The following is a 16,984-nucleotide window of genomic DNA, read 5'->3' as shown; positions in this document are numbered from 1 at the left end:
CAAAAAATGACGATTAAACAGCCATTATTGGAAAATACCCTTTAACTTTTAGAAGGTCCTTCAGCAGCAACAACTATAAGAACTTTTCTGCACATTGTTATTGGTCTCACACTTGGTTGTGGAGAAAATGTGGCCTCTTCATATTAACATGCAGAAAGGGGTCTGTGGCTTCTGTTAGGCAGCTCATCATACTTGTTTTGCAATTTCTTTGAACTAACCTTTAGGTGAATTTACTAAGCCACTGTCAGCCATCTACTAAAGACAACAACTTTTCTTTTCCTTGCTTGGAAATAAAATTTGCCACGGTAAAATAATAGACTGGAATTATAGGGAAATTGCCTCATGACGAATCCCAGAATAATAGGCAGAAATAATTGTTTCTCTAAGGTCATTGCTGATGTGTTTCCTCTGCAGCTTAGCTGGAGACCATGCTCTAATGTGTTTAAATGGAGGGCACAGTGAAATGTTTCAAATGGATGCTGCAACAATCATTTTAAAGACTGCCCCAGAAAAATCAATATATAATGAATTCCTGCAGTAGTCTTTATCAAAGAAATAAGCTATGTGAAAACTAAAGGCTGTGGAAATTGCTGTTGTTCTGCACATATTTAATTTCAGCACTATATGATTTCCATGGTTTTAAATTGTGTATTTGTCAATTTTATAACAGGAGGGACATATTATTGCACCTTTACGTTAACATTGACCTGCTTGAATGTGATGGGCCTTCAGGTTTCACGAACAACAAATTAAGATTACTGTAACGAAGCGTTTTTACTTCCTTTTTTAGTATCTGGTCTTTTGTCTTTTACAACATGTACAGTAGCTCTAGCAAACCGTGTCAAATAAAGACTTTCTGGTAGTATAGTATTTTTAATAATAACACTCTTTAAATGTTCATTTCAAGGTGTCATCTGCCAGGCTCAAGATACAAAAAGTCCTTTTAATAAGTGAAGAAAACGCAGCATTCATAAAGTATTAATAGATTCCTCCAATGGAAAGTGATGAGAAGAGAAACATAGCTGCCCTTTCTTCCCCAATTTTAAGCTGTTGAGAACTGCAGCAGCCTGCTTTGCCACCTCTGTCCTAGACCAAGCTTGCCTCCTCTACTACCTGAGCTCTATCCAACAACCTTGCAGCAGCCTCCCAGAAGAAAACAACAAGTAAAACCTTTGTTTTTTTTCTTTTCTACTTAACTGCTTATTTGCTTACTTAGAGGTATAGTGGAGGGTCCTGTTTTTCCAGGTGGATCATCAAAATAAGTGGTCCTTATGTCAATCATTCTGGTGATATGTTTACGTAAGGCCATCCTACGTGCTCGTCCACATTTATTGCAAATCTTCTTTTGGAAAGTAAGCTTGTAAGACCAATGCAAAGCTCCACTTTTAAACAGAGTGTGCACAAGGAGAAATGGGCTTGTGCAATGCTCTTACATGCATTTAATAGACGTTCCCTCTCGGAAGCAGGTAAAGGGTTGTGCAGGTGCATCTTTTTGTAAAAGTGGAGAGGTCTTTTCAAAAATTTGCCAAATTCCTCCAGTATAACTTTAATTGTTTAACCAGTGGTGGCATGCCAATAGAGGACGCTAGTGCGCTGCACCACCTACCCAATGAGCCTGATTAAGACATAAAAAAAAAAATTATAATTATAATTTAACTTTAAATTAAAATTTAAAATGTTTATAAATATATCCATATCCATTTTTTTAGATGTGAAAGATAAATATCTAATCTTTAATGACGAGTAAAGTGTCATTTAATTTTTCATCAGATTGGTGATGCATTTTCCGTCCTGAGGTAAAGGAATGTTTACCCATTGACTCTCATTAAAAGTTGTACATGTGCAGTAGCTCCTCTACAATACAAACGGATATGACGGTCCAGGGCGCAACCACCTCCTGCATCAGTGAAGACGTTTTGCAGGTGATTGAAAGGTCGGGTCTGGGAGTTGGAGATGCATTGAAGGGAGAGAGAGAGAGAGAAATGGCGCAAGAAACGTCCTTTTCAAGGACCTGGTCTAGCAAAATAAATTATGTGGTGTTGTTTTTAAGTGTTTTTATTTTTTGTTGTTGGCATTCATATAAATAAATTGGTGTGATAACTTGGTATACAGTACGTTTGATTGTTTTTTGGTATACGTCTATTTTGAACTTATAGGCCACCCTGGAGAAACTCCACCAGCTGCTGCTGTGTTTAACATGTCTAAGAACTGCTGCTATCTAGATTCTTAATTTTTGCTGATTTTTCTTTGTTTTGGGTTTCTTCTTTTGGGTAATTTAGTGTGTTCTAGTAGTATTATTAGCAGACCAATTGCTTGTGGGTGTAGCAGTGGTGCAGGGGTTAAGTGCATAACCCGTTTTCAGAGGTTAAAAATGGTTAAACTGTTTGCCGAACCCTTAAAAAACTATACATGAGCTTTAAGTTAATACTTTGCTTCTTTATGATCCAAGGCTTGAAGTTGATCTCTCATGGGACTGTGTGTTTTCTTTATGTGCCCATGTTTTAAACAGCGACATGTGTCACTGTTACAATTTATGGCGGATACAGAAGCAGAAGGAGGAAGCGAAGCGTGAAAACAGAAGTTGACACCAGGCTGACCTTAACTGAACCTCCAAAGGACTGACAACATTTTCAGCCTCATAAACCCAAACAAGGTACTCAAGGCCAAGAGGGCGACCTGCCTGTCTTGATTTCCTTTGAGAGCAGTGCTCGTCACTACTGGCTTTCTGCTCGTCAGTTATTTGACTCTTAATACAGACATGGACTGCTGTCTTTTCAGTAACAGGCAAATGATTGCATTTTGTTTCAGCACTGCAGGAAAAAGTGATTCAAGCACACAGTTTGCAAAGAAATAAAAAGGAACCGAACAGCATCATGGAGGAGATAAAACACTCCATATAACCAAAGCATTGATATGTCACTAGGTCTGCATTAGCTTTTTATCAAAGAGTTATATAAATCATTTAAAACATGTCCACCTTACTGTACATTCAATGGTCGATTGTCTTCCTATAAAATAAACAATAAATCCTTAATCTAAAATGCTTTTACCAGATATACTGTATTGGTGGCCACTTAAATGATTGGAAATTACACTACTTCGTTATGTGTCCAAGCAATTTTTTTTTTTTTTTTTTTTGTTGTTTGCCTTGCCTAATATATTTTTGATTACGATTACAACTTACACATTACAATTTACAATTTAACACAGTGAAAGTACTCTTGTACAATGCCAAGCCAAAGTATTTATTAAAGTATTGCAACTGTAAAGTGCAAATATTTCAGATTTACAGTTCCTTTGAGGTATGCCTCTACCTTAAGCATTCTGAGGCTGAAACTCTCATATCTTTTTATCAAAATAACTGTAGCTCGGTCTGATTGGTAAAATGTGTCTGAATAGCTGGATTATCGTTTGTATTGTCTTCATCTTGATAAATCTAACAACGATTATGGGTACAGTATAATCAATCACCAACCTTTTACCCAGTAGCTCGTTATGCAGCTGCCACCACCATGTTTCATGATGGGCAAATTAAAATATACAATATTAATCATATACTGTAGTACTTTCATGTTTGACAAAATAGTTGTTATCCAAGTGAAAAAGATTTTTCTACACATGTGCAGAGTCATCTGTATGAATAATGGAAATAAAACTTTCTTAGGGCTTTATTTCAGCAATGGCAAACAGTTGAGACAGATGTAAGTTTTTCCTGTGAACAAGTTCCTCCCTATTGAGATGCATCATTAGCTCCAGAGGTAACATGGGTCATTTGACTGCTTTTTTAAATGGTGCTGTTGTTGCCTCTTTTTAGTTCAGATTGATGAGGAGTTTTGCAAAACTATGTCAGTATAATGTGATGGATTAAACAGACCTCTGTGAGATGTTCAAGGCTCAGGCTGTTTTATTTCCGAACACTTTAAACCTTCACAGACTTTAACTGCCATCTGTCTTCATTATGATGTTTATTCACTGATGTTCCCAAATAAAACTCTGAGGCCTTAATGGAACAGCTGAATTTATACTGCCAGTAATTTACACACAGGCCTATGTGTCTAAGCATTCATAGGCTTTATTTGTAGTCAAGCTTGTACTAGATTTTTGTATTCATATTTTATTCAACCTATATTTTATCAGGAGAGTTCAGTTAAAATAAAAAAAAAAATTTCAATGAGTCCTTGGCATTATATCAAGGTGCATTAGAGTAAGTGTGATCAAATTATTTTTATCTCTGGAGAAAAAAAAAAACACAACCTCTTTTCCTTCCCGTTTCAAAACTATGTCAAAATTTTTGTTGGACTTTTAGAAGAATCAAATAAAAAACAGGGAAGACTACAGTATAAACACAAAGTATGAAATAGGCACGAATACTAGCAGGAATGCAGTACATCTCTATAAAATAAAAAAAAATGAAATAAAATGTACCTTTGGCAACAGCGCGAAGCTTCTTCAGCAGTTTGACATGAGACTCTGGTTTTATGATGGTCGTCACATAAGGCTCACAGCCTGCAGCATCTATTAAGGTGTAGTAGTAGAGCAGGCGGCCCAAGTCGCTTCCCTCCACCGTTGGTAGAACATATTTGGTCATGTGGCTGTAAAAGGCCTCCGGGTCGCATTTCAAGGTGTCAAATAGTTTCAGGGAGTTACTCCGATTTTCAATCTCTTCAGTGGAAAGACTTAAAAAGAAAGAAAAACAAGGAAAGTTAATCAGGTGGCAAGCAAATCAATAGCATCTTGGAACCAGATAGGCACACCTTTTATTTTAACTTAGAATTATTAAATTTTTCTTTTAATTTACCAGATAAATGATCAATTCAACGGTTATTATACGTTAAGATTGGTTAATTGTCCAACAGTGTGTTAAAGTCCCAACAAGTGAAGTCTTTATAAGCTTACATAGATTCATTTCCAGTATTTAAGCAAAAATATGTAAGCCCTGTGAGTACCTTTGAGGTAACATATTAAATTCACTGAATCAAAGAAAAAACAGTCAGCCTCGACATCAGGGAGGGAACTGTAGACGTCCTGGTGTTAGATACAGTATTCTGACGTAAAGGGAACCTTTAATTTCTTAGAACAATTATTAGTGTCTAAAAACAATAGGAATGTTCAGGCAATTATACTGCTCTAGAAGATGCTGCTTTTTGGTGAGAAAGTCAAAATGGTGAGAACATATACCAATAAACTTGTAAAGAACCTGACTAAGGCTGGTAGAGCATCGTTATCGATGGTAAAACAAGTTATGTACCATCATGGCCTGAAAGGCCACTCAGATGAAGAAGCCATTACTCAAAAAGCTACATAAAAAGCCAAATTACATCTTTGAAATACATTTAAAAACAAGAAGCTTAATTTTTCCTGTATCAACTTAATTCTGTAAACTCTAGAAAGGTTGTGGAGGGTTATCCAGAATATCTGACTCAAATCAATAGTTCTACCAATTATTAGGATAATTAATGTAGTAAACTAATGAATTTGAAGAAAGCGGAGATAAAATAAAAAAGGAAACTCATTTTAGTATTGAGGAAATGGAGATCACTTATCCAGCTAAGCTAAAATAGGAATAACTGCTCTGATCAATGTATTGTACTAAAACATCTGTTTTTGTACATGCATTTAAAATGTGCTTTATACTGAATATATTTGACACAGATATAACTTAATAACTAAAAAAGTATATTAAATTTAGTGCAATTGTCGAAATCTGCTGAGAAGACAAATTATTTTTTTGCAGCCTCAAACTAAATGTTTTTCCTTTATTCAACAAGATGAACACAGTGGGAAACATAAAACACAGCAGAGGAAAAAAGGTTTTATCAGCAGTAAAATCAAATGAGAACATTCAGCTCTGGAGTTTGTGTTTTACAAGGTAATTTAAAAAAAGAGAAACGACACATGTCTGTGAAATCATCAAAACAATCATAAGCTACAAAAAAGTGAAAACTGTCAATGAACCTATGAATCTAAAAAAAAAAAAAAAAAGATAGACCTATGTAAAGTAGAGAAAACAAATATCTTAAAGGGCAGAGGAAGAAAATAGAGCTAAGGATGTATTCAAGGTTTAGATGATTGTACAAATCTGGGTGGAAATCTCCTAATGATTTGCCCAAGCTAAATATGAGTATGTGTTTCCAAAGAACAAAAAGTCAACAGCAGCAAGTGGTCCAAAGCATGAGAACAAAAGTAAAATGAAGTGAAGCAGAACAGCAGAAAGAAATGGAGAAAAAACCCCAGAGACATGCAATTAAAGTCAAACAAGAAGCGCTACAAAGATTAAAAAGGCAAGGGTGATGTAAAGCTACTCGCTGGTGGTCTCGGAGGGGCTTCCAGCAATCTGCGGCTGTCTGGGAGCGTGTTCGTAAGAGTGGAGCTCTGTTTATCTGTCAGAATGAGACAACATCAAAGTGGACAATGCTTCCCCAGGGTTCTCTGTCGCACTTAGCTGGGAGGCTTCTGCTAATGAAAAAATTAAATAGAGAGCAGCAGCTGACAATAGGCTCAATAATGTAAATAACACTAATCATGTTCACCGCAGGAGCTCTAATACGGCTGCAATCATCCGAACTAATACAAAAGGAAGCACGCCCAGCTTAGTGAGTGCTCTGTCTCTCTCACACTGACAGGCAGCCAATCAGGATTGTTTTATTGGTTAGTCATAATACCTCCAAAGAGAAGAAGAATCATGTAGAGAAACAATAAGAACTGAAATGAGCCTTTAGTGAGGTACAGTAAGATGTTATGAGCTTTGATGAAGACATTCCTTTTCTTAAGTTTGAAACATTTCTTTTGGGGTTTATTTTCTTCTCTGATTTTTAGCAATCTTTGTGGTAAAAATATTTCTCTCTGATAGCTTCATTACTAGTCTCTGCCACACTGGCTTTGCCGCTGCTGCCGCTTCCTTGTCTGTAGCTCTCTAAGGACGCAATAGAATTTCCCCACTTTATCTTTGTGGTACTTCTGTGGCTGTAATATCAGATGCTTGTTATTACAATCTTCTCCTGTTTGTTTCAAAAGTCAGCCAGAACAAGGAGCCACTTTAATCTGATTTGATCTCTGCGCTGCTCTTTGCAGCTCTAATCTCCTGGCTCGTCCCAGCCCCGCATTAACATGTTTGCTTCAGATGTGATGCATGAGATAACAAACAGAAAGCGATTGCTAATGTTCGCAAATTGTGAGGCATATTCAATAGAAGAGGCAATCAGACATTGCAGATTAAACTGTAGGGAGGCTTTGGAAGAGAAGTGATTGCTATTAAGCATGGCATTATTGGAAGGGGTGTAATCTGTGAGCCTAGAATGCTTAAAAAGTTTAAAGTAGCATGTTGTTCTTTAAAGCTGTTTGAAAAAACTATAAAAACAATATTTTCTTTTAAACAACTTAAATTATATTTAACTAATGGTGTCTAAATACATACAGCTGTAACTCAAAAAGATCTGTTTTATACTGAACTTGTACAAAATACAATTGTCAACCCAACATGAAAGTAGCTAAAACTGAACATCGTTTTCCAAATGTTTCTGGTTCTATCACATTGATTGGACATAATAGCGATTAGAAATGAGCAGAGGGGATACATTTTACAAAACCCAGACATTTGTTTTGAGGCTCTGATCAAAGTTTTCTAAGCTCTAATATATCCTCTGCATAAATAACATTTAGAGTCTGCTAAGAATGTTAGATATTTCAGTTTTTGATAAATACAATTACCCAAGAAGGTCATATGAATGGAAGCAGGTATAAATAACATAAGTAGAGGATTTAAAAATGGAATTAATTAACCCAGCTTAGAAGTTACATGACAGCTAATGAAAATCTCGTCATGCTGCCCAGATAAAAGCCGCATCAAAAAAAAAAAAAAAAAATGATACATGGAATGATGTGAAGAGGAAGCAGAATGAACTTTTCTCTTAGGAGCTCATCTACGACTCAGATTCAGGGTGTTGGATTAGTATTGATTCTTTTTTTTTTCCCATTTATCCTCTTAAAGGTATAGTGGAGGATTTATTTATTTTTTTTCCGGGGGGGGATAGTGGAGGATTTATTTATTTTTTTTCCGGGGGGGGGATCATGTATATAATTGGTCCTCCTAATTGTCAATCATTCTGGTGATATGTTTACGTAAGGCTGTCCTACGTGCTCATCCACATTTTCACTTTCAGGAGTATGTCCTTGGTGAGCTACGGTTTCGGACAGTCATTGAAACTCACCTTTCTCACGCTGTGTTTTTTAAAATGGCCAAGGGTCATAAAAGAAAAAGTGTCTACGAAGTGTATGAGAAGAAAAGAAAGGCCTCAAAAGAGGCAGATATATCCTGGAAAGCTTTATGCGGAGAGCTCTCCTCGCAAAGCGTTATTTGATTTGCAGTTGCAGTGGTCTGCTGTCGCTACCTGACAGTGGCGACTAATAACAAAGATAGGGCAGGCAGCACGCAGTGGAGCAGCACTTACGTGATCAACGGGGAGCAAAAAGCACTGGTCATCCATCCGAACGGTAAGTTAACTAAGTTCGATATAAAGTCCATTATACAGTCCCTGCTCTATATACTGCAGTGATTGAGGGATTTAGGGGTTAGGGTGGACTTTTCGGGTACAGAAAGCTTGTACGAGCTATGAGAACAGCAACTTTTAAACAGAGCGTGAGCGAGGAGAGATGGGCTGCTGCATGGTCTCACATGCGTTTAATAGGCGTCCCCTCTCAGGAGCGGGTACAGGGTTGTGCATGTGCATTGCTTTTGAAAGTGGAGAGTGCGGGTCGTTTAAAATATGTGCGAAAATCCTCCAAAATAACTTTAATCAGATTAAGTTTCTGTCCTTACAGCGTTTTTCAAGGGTCTGAATGTGTCTTTACTTACTAAAGGTCAGAGTATATTTATTGCAAAATATTATGGTATAAACAGCGATTGGATGACTCTTTGTGAGGCAAAGAGACAAAAGAGGAACCCTATGCATAAACACACCAGGTTCTTTCTGCATATATTCAGACTTCAATTTTTATCTTTTTTTACATGTGGCCTGGAGTCTGTGCAAAAAGACAACATAGTTTCATCAGACAAGTATTAATTTTCACACTATTGCCAATAATAAATGGAATTTTTTGTCAAGCCACACTGCAGGAATCTTGCCTTTAGGTACGCTTCAGGCTCAGACATTGCAGAGCAAACCAGCAGAGGTGGACAGCTCCATAAGAGCTGCTAAAAATGAACATAATTACACGAGTCGACAGGAGACATGATAGAGCTCCTTCTCACATAAATAGATGGCTATTTACAAGTCCAGTAGCCTTAAACTCATGCAACCTAAGGCATAAACATTTGCCTTCTGTTTGCATATTTTAATTACACATATTAATAAGATGTATTCTAACACTCACTGTGTTTGGAGGAAGAGGAAGGATAAGTACAACCCCAAAAAGGCCATTCCAACAGTGAAGCATAAAGATGGAGACATATTTTTTTGTAGATCCTTGTCTGCAAAGGGGTAAGGAGGACTGCAGCGGATTGAGGGGAAGATGAATGGGGCCATCGGGAGATCTTAGCCAACAACCTCCTTCCTTCAGTAAGGAATGTAAGACGGGTCATGGCTGGGTCTTCCATCAGGACAACGAACCAAAGCTCCCAACCAGGGCGAATAAAGCCCTGAACACAGCAAATCCTATTTTAAATCCGATTCGACAGAAATTCTTGTCGGACGAGGTTATGGTGTTGAGCGCGCATAAAATTCAATGGGGCTGTTCAGAACCAACACATTGGTCTTCAAGGGGTCTTGCAAAGCTCCAACTGACAGAGAAAACATACAGTATTAAATAAGCTCTAGTTATTCAATATCTTCATAATCTTCTGGTAAAATTGTACAACAGTGTGTTATTTGGGCTTGGGTCATATCGAGCTTTATGCCTGCGGCCTTGAGTCGGGTCGGTGCGGGGTGGATGACCTGGGCCCGATGTATACACTAACTGAGGTTGACTGATTAAAAAACCAAAAAGAACACAGCTGAGATACCTGTAATATATTTGATTCCCATTCTTTTTCCAACTGAGGGTAATAATGTTTCTGAGAGCCACATAAAGAATCTATACATTAAGGATGAAGATGGGAATGATAGCAAGAAGGTTTTCCATCCTCAAAGACTTACTGCTCATAATCAAACAGAATTCATGCAAAGAATGCTTTTCAGCAATTTTAACTTGGATTTAGTTGCTGGATCTGCTCTTTATTAATTAAAAAGGTTCTGAATATTTTTGAAGTACAATTTAGAGTTACATTTATACAAATAAAATACAATTTTTTGTTGTTGAATGAAACCAATTTAAAATATCGTCTTCAAGGAGTATCAGTAATCTTTGGCCTTACTGCACTGGTACAGTAGTTACATAAATCGCACATAATGGAACAGGTTAAGCTTTAGCTTCCTCAGCTCTTACCAAATTATTAAAATATGCGGGAAAAAAATATATAAAACTCAGCTTCAGTTATTTTTTATGGCTAGGGCATCAGCCTGCAGTTATAGATACATTTAAAGCCTAAGGTCTGTGCTGCCTGCAAACACGCATGCAACAAAAATCCCTTTGAGAGATACTTTCTTTTCTCTATTTAAAATTCCCAAATTTGCCCTCAGAAAACACATTCAATATTCACCCTGAACAGTGCTTTAAGATGCTCACCTCATTTTTGTCTTGTAAAACAGTCCATTCATGAGCTTCATTCATGAACATTGCAACAATGAAGACAAGATAATCTGTTTAGCACGTGTAAGAAATTTCTCCACAAGGATTTAACATTTGCTGCTTTTTTTAGGAAATCTGAGCACACAGATATGTTCTGTTTGAGAGCAAGCAGGAAATCTTTTTTTCATAAACGTCAGCTAAAACTTTAATTACAACAAGATTTGAAATGATCGTTAAAGTAAGATGCAACTATCTATTTTCCGAAGGAAGAAAAAGAGATTAAAAAACAAACTCAAGGCAACACCTACAGTACATTGCAGAAGGACCTATTTTACTACAAATTAATGTGAACATCTGAGCAAAGCAGTGGTCTGCAACCTGCAGCTCTACAGCAACAGATGGATCTGCTCCCGTAATGGCTATTTTAAACTCAGGCCAAAACTAATACAGAACCCACAAAAGGTTTTTAAATGTAGTCATAAAAACAGCCATAGAATTTAGTAGCTTTTTGGTTTATTTTAATTAAATATTTGTATCGACTTTCCACAATAGAATAATAAAAAAAATACCAGTTTAATTTATTTGCTATTACAGTAGGTTGAAATCTGGTGGGGGATTTTAAACATTATTTTTCACACAAAAAAAAACAAAAACTGATAGGATAAAACACATCTATTTCATTTTGCAAAAGTCTTATGTTTTTCTTTATTTTGAAAGCTAAAAACAGAAATAAATTATCTTTATTTTAATGCTTTCATGAAAGTTAAACTTTAATTACAAGATCATGTAAAATTTGCTAAGGGCAAACTCAGCTCTATGTATTGTAAATGTTGCATCTTTAGGGCTAAACAGAATATGCCGTTTCTTATAATGTAGGTGTATTCATTACTAAGGCATTCATTAAACTTTGTGAGATTTCTTCAACAAGTTAAAAATGTAGTTATTTGCCCCAAACAGCAGTCTGATTTAGTAATAAATCAGACAAAATTAGGACTCACAACATTTTTTTTAAATAGAATATAAAATCCATTTATTATCTCACAATGGGAATATTCTAGTGTTTACAGCAGCAAAAAAATTATAGAAAATAAAAATGGTCACACAAATATACAAGAATAACATAATAGTGAAGAGTTAAAAGATAATAAAATATTGTATTGTGTTTTAACAATATATAAAAAAACTGCACCTGGAGAATAAATGACCAATATACAGCTATGGACATTTTTACAGTAATGGAAATGTGAAATTTTCCATTTTCAAATAGCCATTAGCATTTTTCTGCCTTAAAGATCCAAGCAATCTTGATATAGACTGGGAGTAAATTCAAGTCTGGCAAACAAATGCTTGTTGCTCTACTAAAAGAGCCACAATTAACCAAAATTAAGGCCTTAGAGTTCAACTTTAACTCAATCAACTGTAACTGGTGGCAGCCCTTTAACAAGGCGAATGAGTGAAACACAAAGATTTTATTTCCCTTAAGAGATCAATAAAAGTCTAATTCAATTTTGTACTCCAGCCTCACCCTACACACGTACGTCTTTGCTCTTTAAATTCTCCAAACTGCAGTATTTATACCATTTCCTTCTTCCATCCATCCGTTAAATCAATAGGCATACTGCAGATGCGTCTAGTTCTGATTATAGCATGCATATCCTTCATAGATTTGTCATGATCTTCAGGTTTGGTGGAAACACGCACACATAAAGTAGATAGGAAAAGGGCTTAGGAAGGTGCATGTTGTAATTTATTGTTAGATGGAGTCCATAAAGCATTACCCTATATCAGAACGTGACATGTGGGAATTTATCACAGGCACACACACGTTTACCTCCAAACACGAACAACCCTCACACTCTGCTGAAAAGGCATTCTATAAAAACAAGGAAGGGTGCAGTGCTAGTCAGACAAAGTAGCTATTAAGTGAGGCAATTTCAACTTGAGTGAGGTTCTGGTAGGGTTTTTTTTTTTTTTTACATTAAAGACAAAGCAGCGGGGCTGTCAACCAATAAGCTACAGATACATATTTATGAACTATTAATTGTAATTGTAGATAATTATTTTTCTTTACAACTATAAGATCAGAATTTTTTTTCCAACATTTATGACATTTCTTTAATATATCAAGGTGTCTGCAACTGGATGACGCATTTATAGAGCAAAAATATTAGAACTGATCAGTTTCTTTTACAAATAATAAACCAAAATAACACAAAAACTTCAAAACTGTCAGTGTACAAGCTTCCTACCATGACAGCTGGTCAATTGGGCAATTCAACAATAATTACACAGTAAAAGTAGAGAAGCAGAAAATAAAGGATTATAAGACGGTAGACTGTAGCGGGATGGTGTGTGTGTGTGTACCTGTCTTGCCCTCAGAGTGAGGACCACCTTTCCAATTTCACCATCAAATTAAGGACCAGTTGTGGCAAAAGGAAGAAATTATGCCGTTGTCACATGCTACTTTTCTAATGGTTAGGTTTAGAGCTAAGGTGTCAATTGGTTAGGGTAAGGGTGAGGTATGCATTGGTAATGTGCAGGTTTAGGGTTAGTTTTAGGGTTAGGGCCTAGAGGGGTTAAAAATGACTGAAAATCAATGGAAGTCAATGGGAGTCAACACATGGTCTTCACTACAATGGCAGAATGAGTATGTGTTTGGGTGTGTGTGTGTGTATACCTGCTTTCTGTAAAGAGGAACTCGAGGTGAGTCATGTAGACCTCCCACAGAGGGACGCTGTAACGCTTTGCCAGGGATAAAGCGATCCTGTACACATCGTCATCCAGTGTCCTAATCACAAACAAGAGCAATTATTGGATTTTATCCAGTTGAAGTGGATAGGTCAATAACATCTACTTTATTTCTTATGTGTTGCAGTAATTCCTTTAACTAAATCAAGCATACATCTTTGGACAAAGTACAAGTCACAGCAGAGTAAAACTGGGAAAATCCCTCTATAGCAACAGACTTCCATCTTGGAAATTCATAAAAAAGGAAAGGGGTTATTAAAATTTCACTGAAGTCACCAGCTTACTCTGTGAGGCCGAGGATGGTCTTTTTCTTGTACTCTGAGTCAGAGCTGAAGCGTTGCACATCAACTCCACGGCCAAGGCCCTGCAACACCTGAGCCTGAGTGAAGTCTGTCAAACGCTCATTGTACACATTCAGCTGGCTGATTAACTTCTGCAGCTCCTCAGGCCAGGCTGAATATGAGGAGACATGCTGCGTGACCAGTCGAATCAGCTCCTTTGGATCGGCCTGAGCAAAAAAGGAAAGGATTAAATTTTTTCTGGATAAAACGTGACAGAAGTTTCCCCTGTATGGACACTGAGAAACTTATTAAAGAAAGTGTTGAAGTTTATTCCTATGTGTATATTTTTTCAAAACTGCATAACCTAAAACATTTAACAAAATAGAAAAAAGAAAGTATTTCACAATTATGCAGTTACAATATAAGAATGATCTTTAAAGTTCCTATTTAAGATCTTTATTGTATTTTTACTTATTCTTTTCTGCCCTTGGCTCAGACCTTGGAAGAGCAGCATATTTACTAAGTGATGAAGGTTGAGAAAAAGAGCAGAAAAGTAATGTTTTCGAGGTTACAAGGTATCTACAGCAGCAATCGATCCAAAAATCTAAAAAATGTTCTGAAAATGAGAATTAAAGCACATAATATTCTCTCTACCTGTCCAAGCTGTCCAGCTATTACCCCAAACTTGATACCCTCAAAGATAATAAAACTTTGTTTATCTTTGGGTCTCTTCTTAGCATAAGTACATCTGTTTTGTGACTTACATCAACCAAAATATTATTTACACCAGAAACTCTCAATTTCAATAACATTTGATGGATAAAGGATCCACTGTTCAGGATAAGGTGGACTAAAAAAAGAGCAAAATGATGAGAAAAGAAGCTTTTCTCCATCAATGTAGGGGTAAGGAAGCAACATGCGAATTAAAGGTTGATAACTCATGCTTCCTAATGTCTGCAAAAGTGTTTTTCTGACCAGTTTGAAGCAAAGGTCTGGAGCTGTTGAATATTACGGGTGTTCAAACTGCTTATTTAGTGCTTTAATGACCAAAAACTACATCAAATATCAGGTAGTGGTTACAAATTTTGGGGAGAAATCAGTGTGTCTGCTGCACCTACAACAGTCATTATGTCCGGTGGCATTTCCATGGCCGTCTCATTTTTCTCCTCTTCATCTCCCTCTTTGCAGATCTTATAATAAAAGTATTAACACCTATAACTTGGTGTTATTCAAGGCTGGACTGATTTCTCTGTTGGGTGTTTCTGAGATGGCACCAAATGATTAAGTCTGGTATATTTCTTTGTGCAGTTCGAAATGAGTTGCTGTAAAGATTTTATTATATCAAACAAGCACAGTGTGACATATGTTGAAGTTTAGCTCGCATTTTTGAAATCTTACAAAGCCTGCTCGGCTTCAGTGGATATAAAACTCATTCAAAAAGGATCAAAAATCAAAATACAAAACTGATTATTCAACAAATGTGCAATTAGAACCTCTTTAACAAATGCAAAACAAATGCTAATCTGGTAATTTTTTTGTGTACAGTATTTGAAAATGTATTAAGTAGGATTTTAGCGTGTATGCCTAGTTATCTTTACATCTTTATCTTTCACCGGTGCTTGCTTTTCAATCAAAATCCCGTATTAAGGAGGAGCAGAACATCATTACAGTCACGTTTGACAAAATTAACACTGACATTAAAAACTGACTTTAAGCAACACCACACATGGAGCCTGGAACACCCCATACTGTGAAGTTTTCTGGAGGTCTCAGCAAAACAAACTAATGAGGTTATTAAAACAAATACTGGCGATTTTCAGAAACTGGGGGAAACATGTAGGAATAGATGTACTTCTCTATAACATTGCTTGTGGAGACAGTTGTTCTTGCACAAGTTCAATCAGGTGAGCTAATTTGGAGTCTTTTCCTACATGTCAGGATATTATGGTGAGATGTACAATCATTGCTATGGAGATTCAGGCCTGTGGGGATATTACATATTAGACAGGTTTAAATTGACAGTGTAATACAGCAGGAGGGCTAGGTGAATACTATTCCTTTCTTCACCTCCATTCTAATTAAATGAGCTCCCAAATTTCAGTCGTTGGCATCTTATACCATGCTGCCCGGCAGGAGGAGATGGTTTATTTGTTGATCTTATTTGCATAAGGTAATTATAGCTGCTGGAAATGTGCAGCTGTGTGTCTGTGTACTTCCTGTTTCACACATTTAGTGTGTGTGTTTGAATATAAGCTTAGTGGCAAACTTGGTGGCAGAGTTGCAGTTCAAAAGGAGGACAGGAAAGGTTGTGAGAAGCAGAGTTACAAAGAAAAGAATCATAAAAGGGAAGTCAGTTCAGATAAGAAGTCAGGAGGAGGAAAAGTCAGAAGATGAGAGGGGGAGGAGCAGTCCAGGAGGAAGGGTAAGGACATGTGCAACAGGAGTGTAAAGATAAGGCTTTTTCAGTCGTGGGAACATATGAGACAGACCTATTAGAAGAAGGCTGCTTGTCTGTACTTTGGTTTAAAGTCCAAAGGAGAACTGGAGGATTTTTACAGTTGTTTTAATTGAAAAAAGTATTTTGCAATTAAAAGAAATAAAAAGAAGCTAATACAAATGATAAATGTGGATATTAGAAAGCGGCTTAGACTGGATAAACCCTCATATGACAGGGACTGATATATAACTGGAATGGAAGAGCTGATTATTGGGAAATTATAAGAAGATTATTAGTTGTACTTTAATGCTAAGAGTTTTCAATCTGTATTTCAAGTTGTCTATCTCTTTTAGATATCAGTTTAAATAAAAACATAATTGAAGAGCTTATTTGCGTAATGAATGACACGGTACAGGAATCACATTTATTCATTCCACAGGGTACAATATAAACTGTTTTTTAAAAGTAGCCAGGGATCAGCAACTAATAGGCAGCAGCCTATTTTAAGTTTGTACATTTTTTCCAGACATAGTGTTTGTGATTGTGGGGGTATGATTGGTGTGGCAAGCATTCACAGCAACCCAAGAACATTGTCTAATCTAAATAGTGCCACAAAACATTGTGATAAGAATTTAAGGCCATATTGACCGGTAATAAATATATATATATATACACAGACACACAGCTATTGCCGGTGTATATATTTTTATCTTTTTAATTTTATATACGGTATATATATATATATATATATATATATACGGTATATATATATATATATATATATATATATATATATATATATATATATATATATATATATATATATATATATAATCACAGACATACAGATTTTTTT

General features: G+C 36.3%; 1 protein-coding gene across 1 annotated transcript in view; it reads right to left on the bottom strand.

Annotated features, from left to right (window-relative positions):
* Positions 1–16,984, bottom strand: part of nbas (neuroblastoma amplified sequence) — a 230,152-nt gene that overhangs the window by 88,901 nt on the left and 124,267 nt on the right. Inside the window, exons 42-44 of the mRNA XM_015392244.1 lie at positions 13,695–13,918; positions 13,340–13,450; positions 4,426–4,676 (exon numbers count right to left, since the gene is read on the bottom strand). Coding sequence (XP_015247730.1) covers positions 4,426–4,676; positions 13,340–13,450; positions 13,695–13,918 — 586 coding nt within the window. The remainder of the gene's footprint in view (positions 1–4,425; positions 4,677–13,339; positions 13,451–13,694; positions 13,919–16,984) is intronic.

The sequence above is a fragment of the Cyprinodon variegatus genome, unplaced genomic scaffold (assembly GCF_000732505.1).
Source record: "Cyprinodon variegatus isolate N-32 unplaced genomic scaffold, C_variegatus-1.0 Scaffold581, whole genome shotgun sequence".
NCBI lineage: Eukaryota > Metazoa > Chordata > Actinopteri > Cyprinodontiformes > Cyprinodontidae > Cyprinodon > Cyprinodon variegatus.
This window is presented reverse-complemented; position numbering and strand designations above follow the sequence as displayed.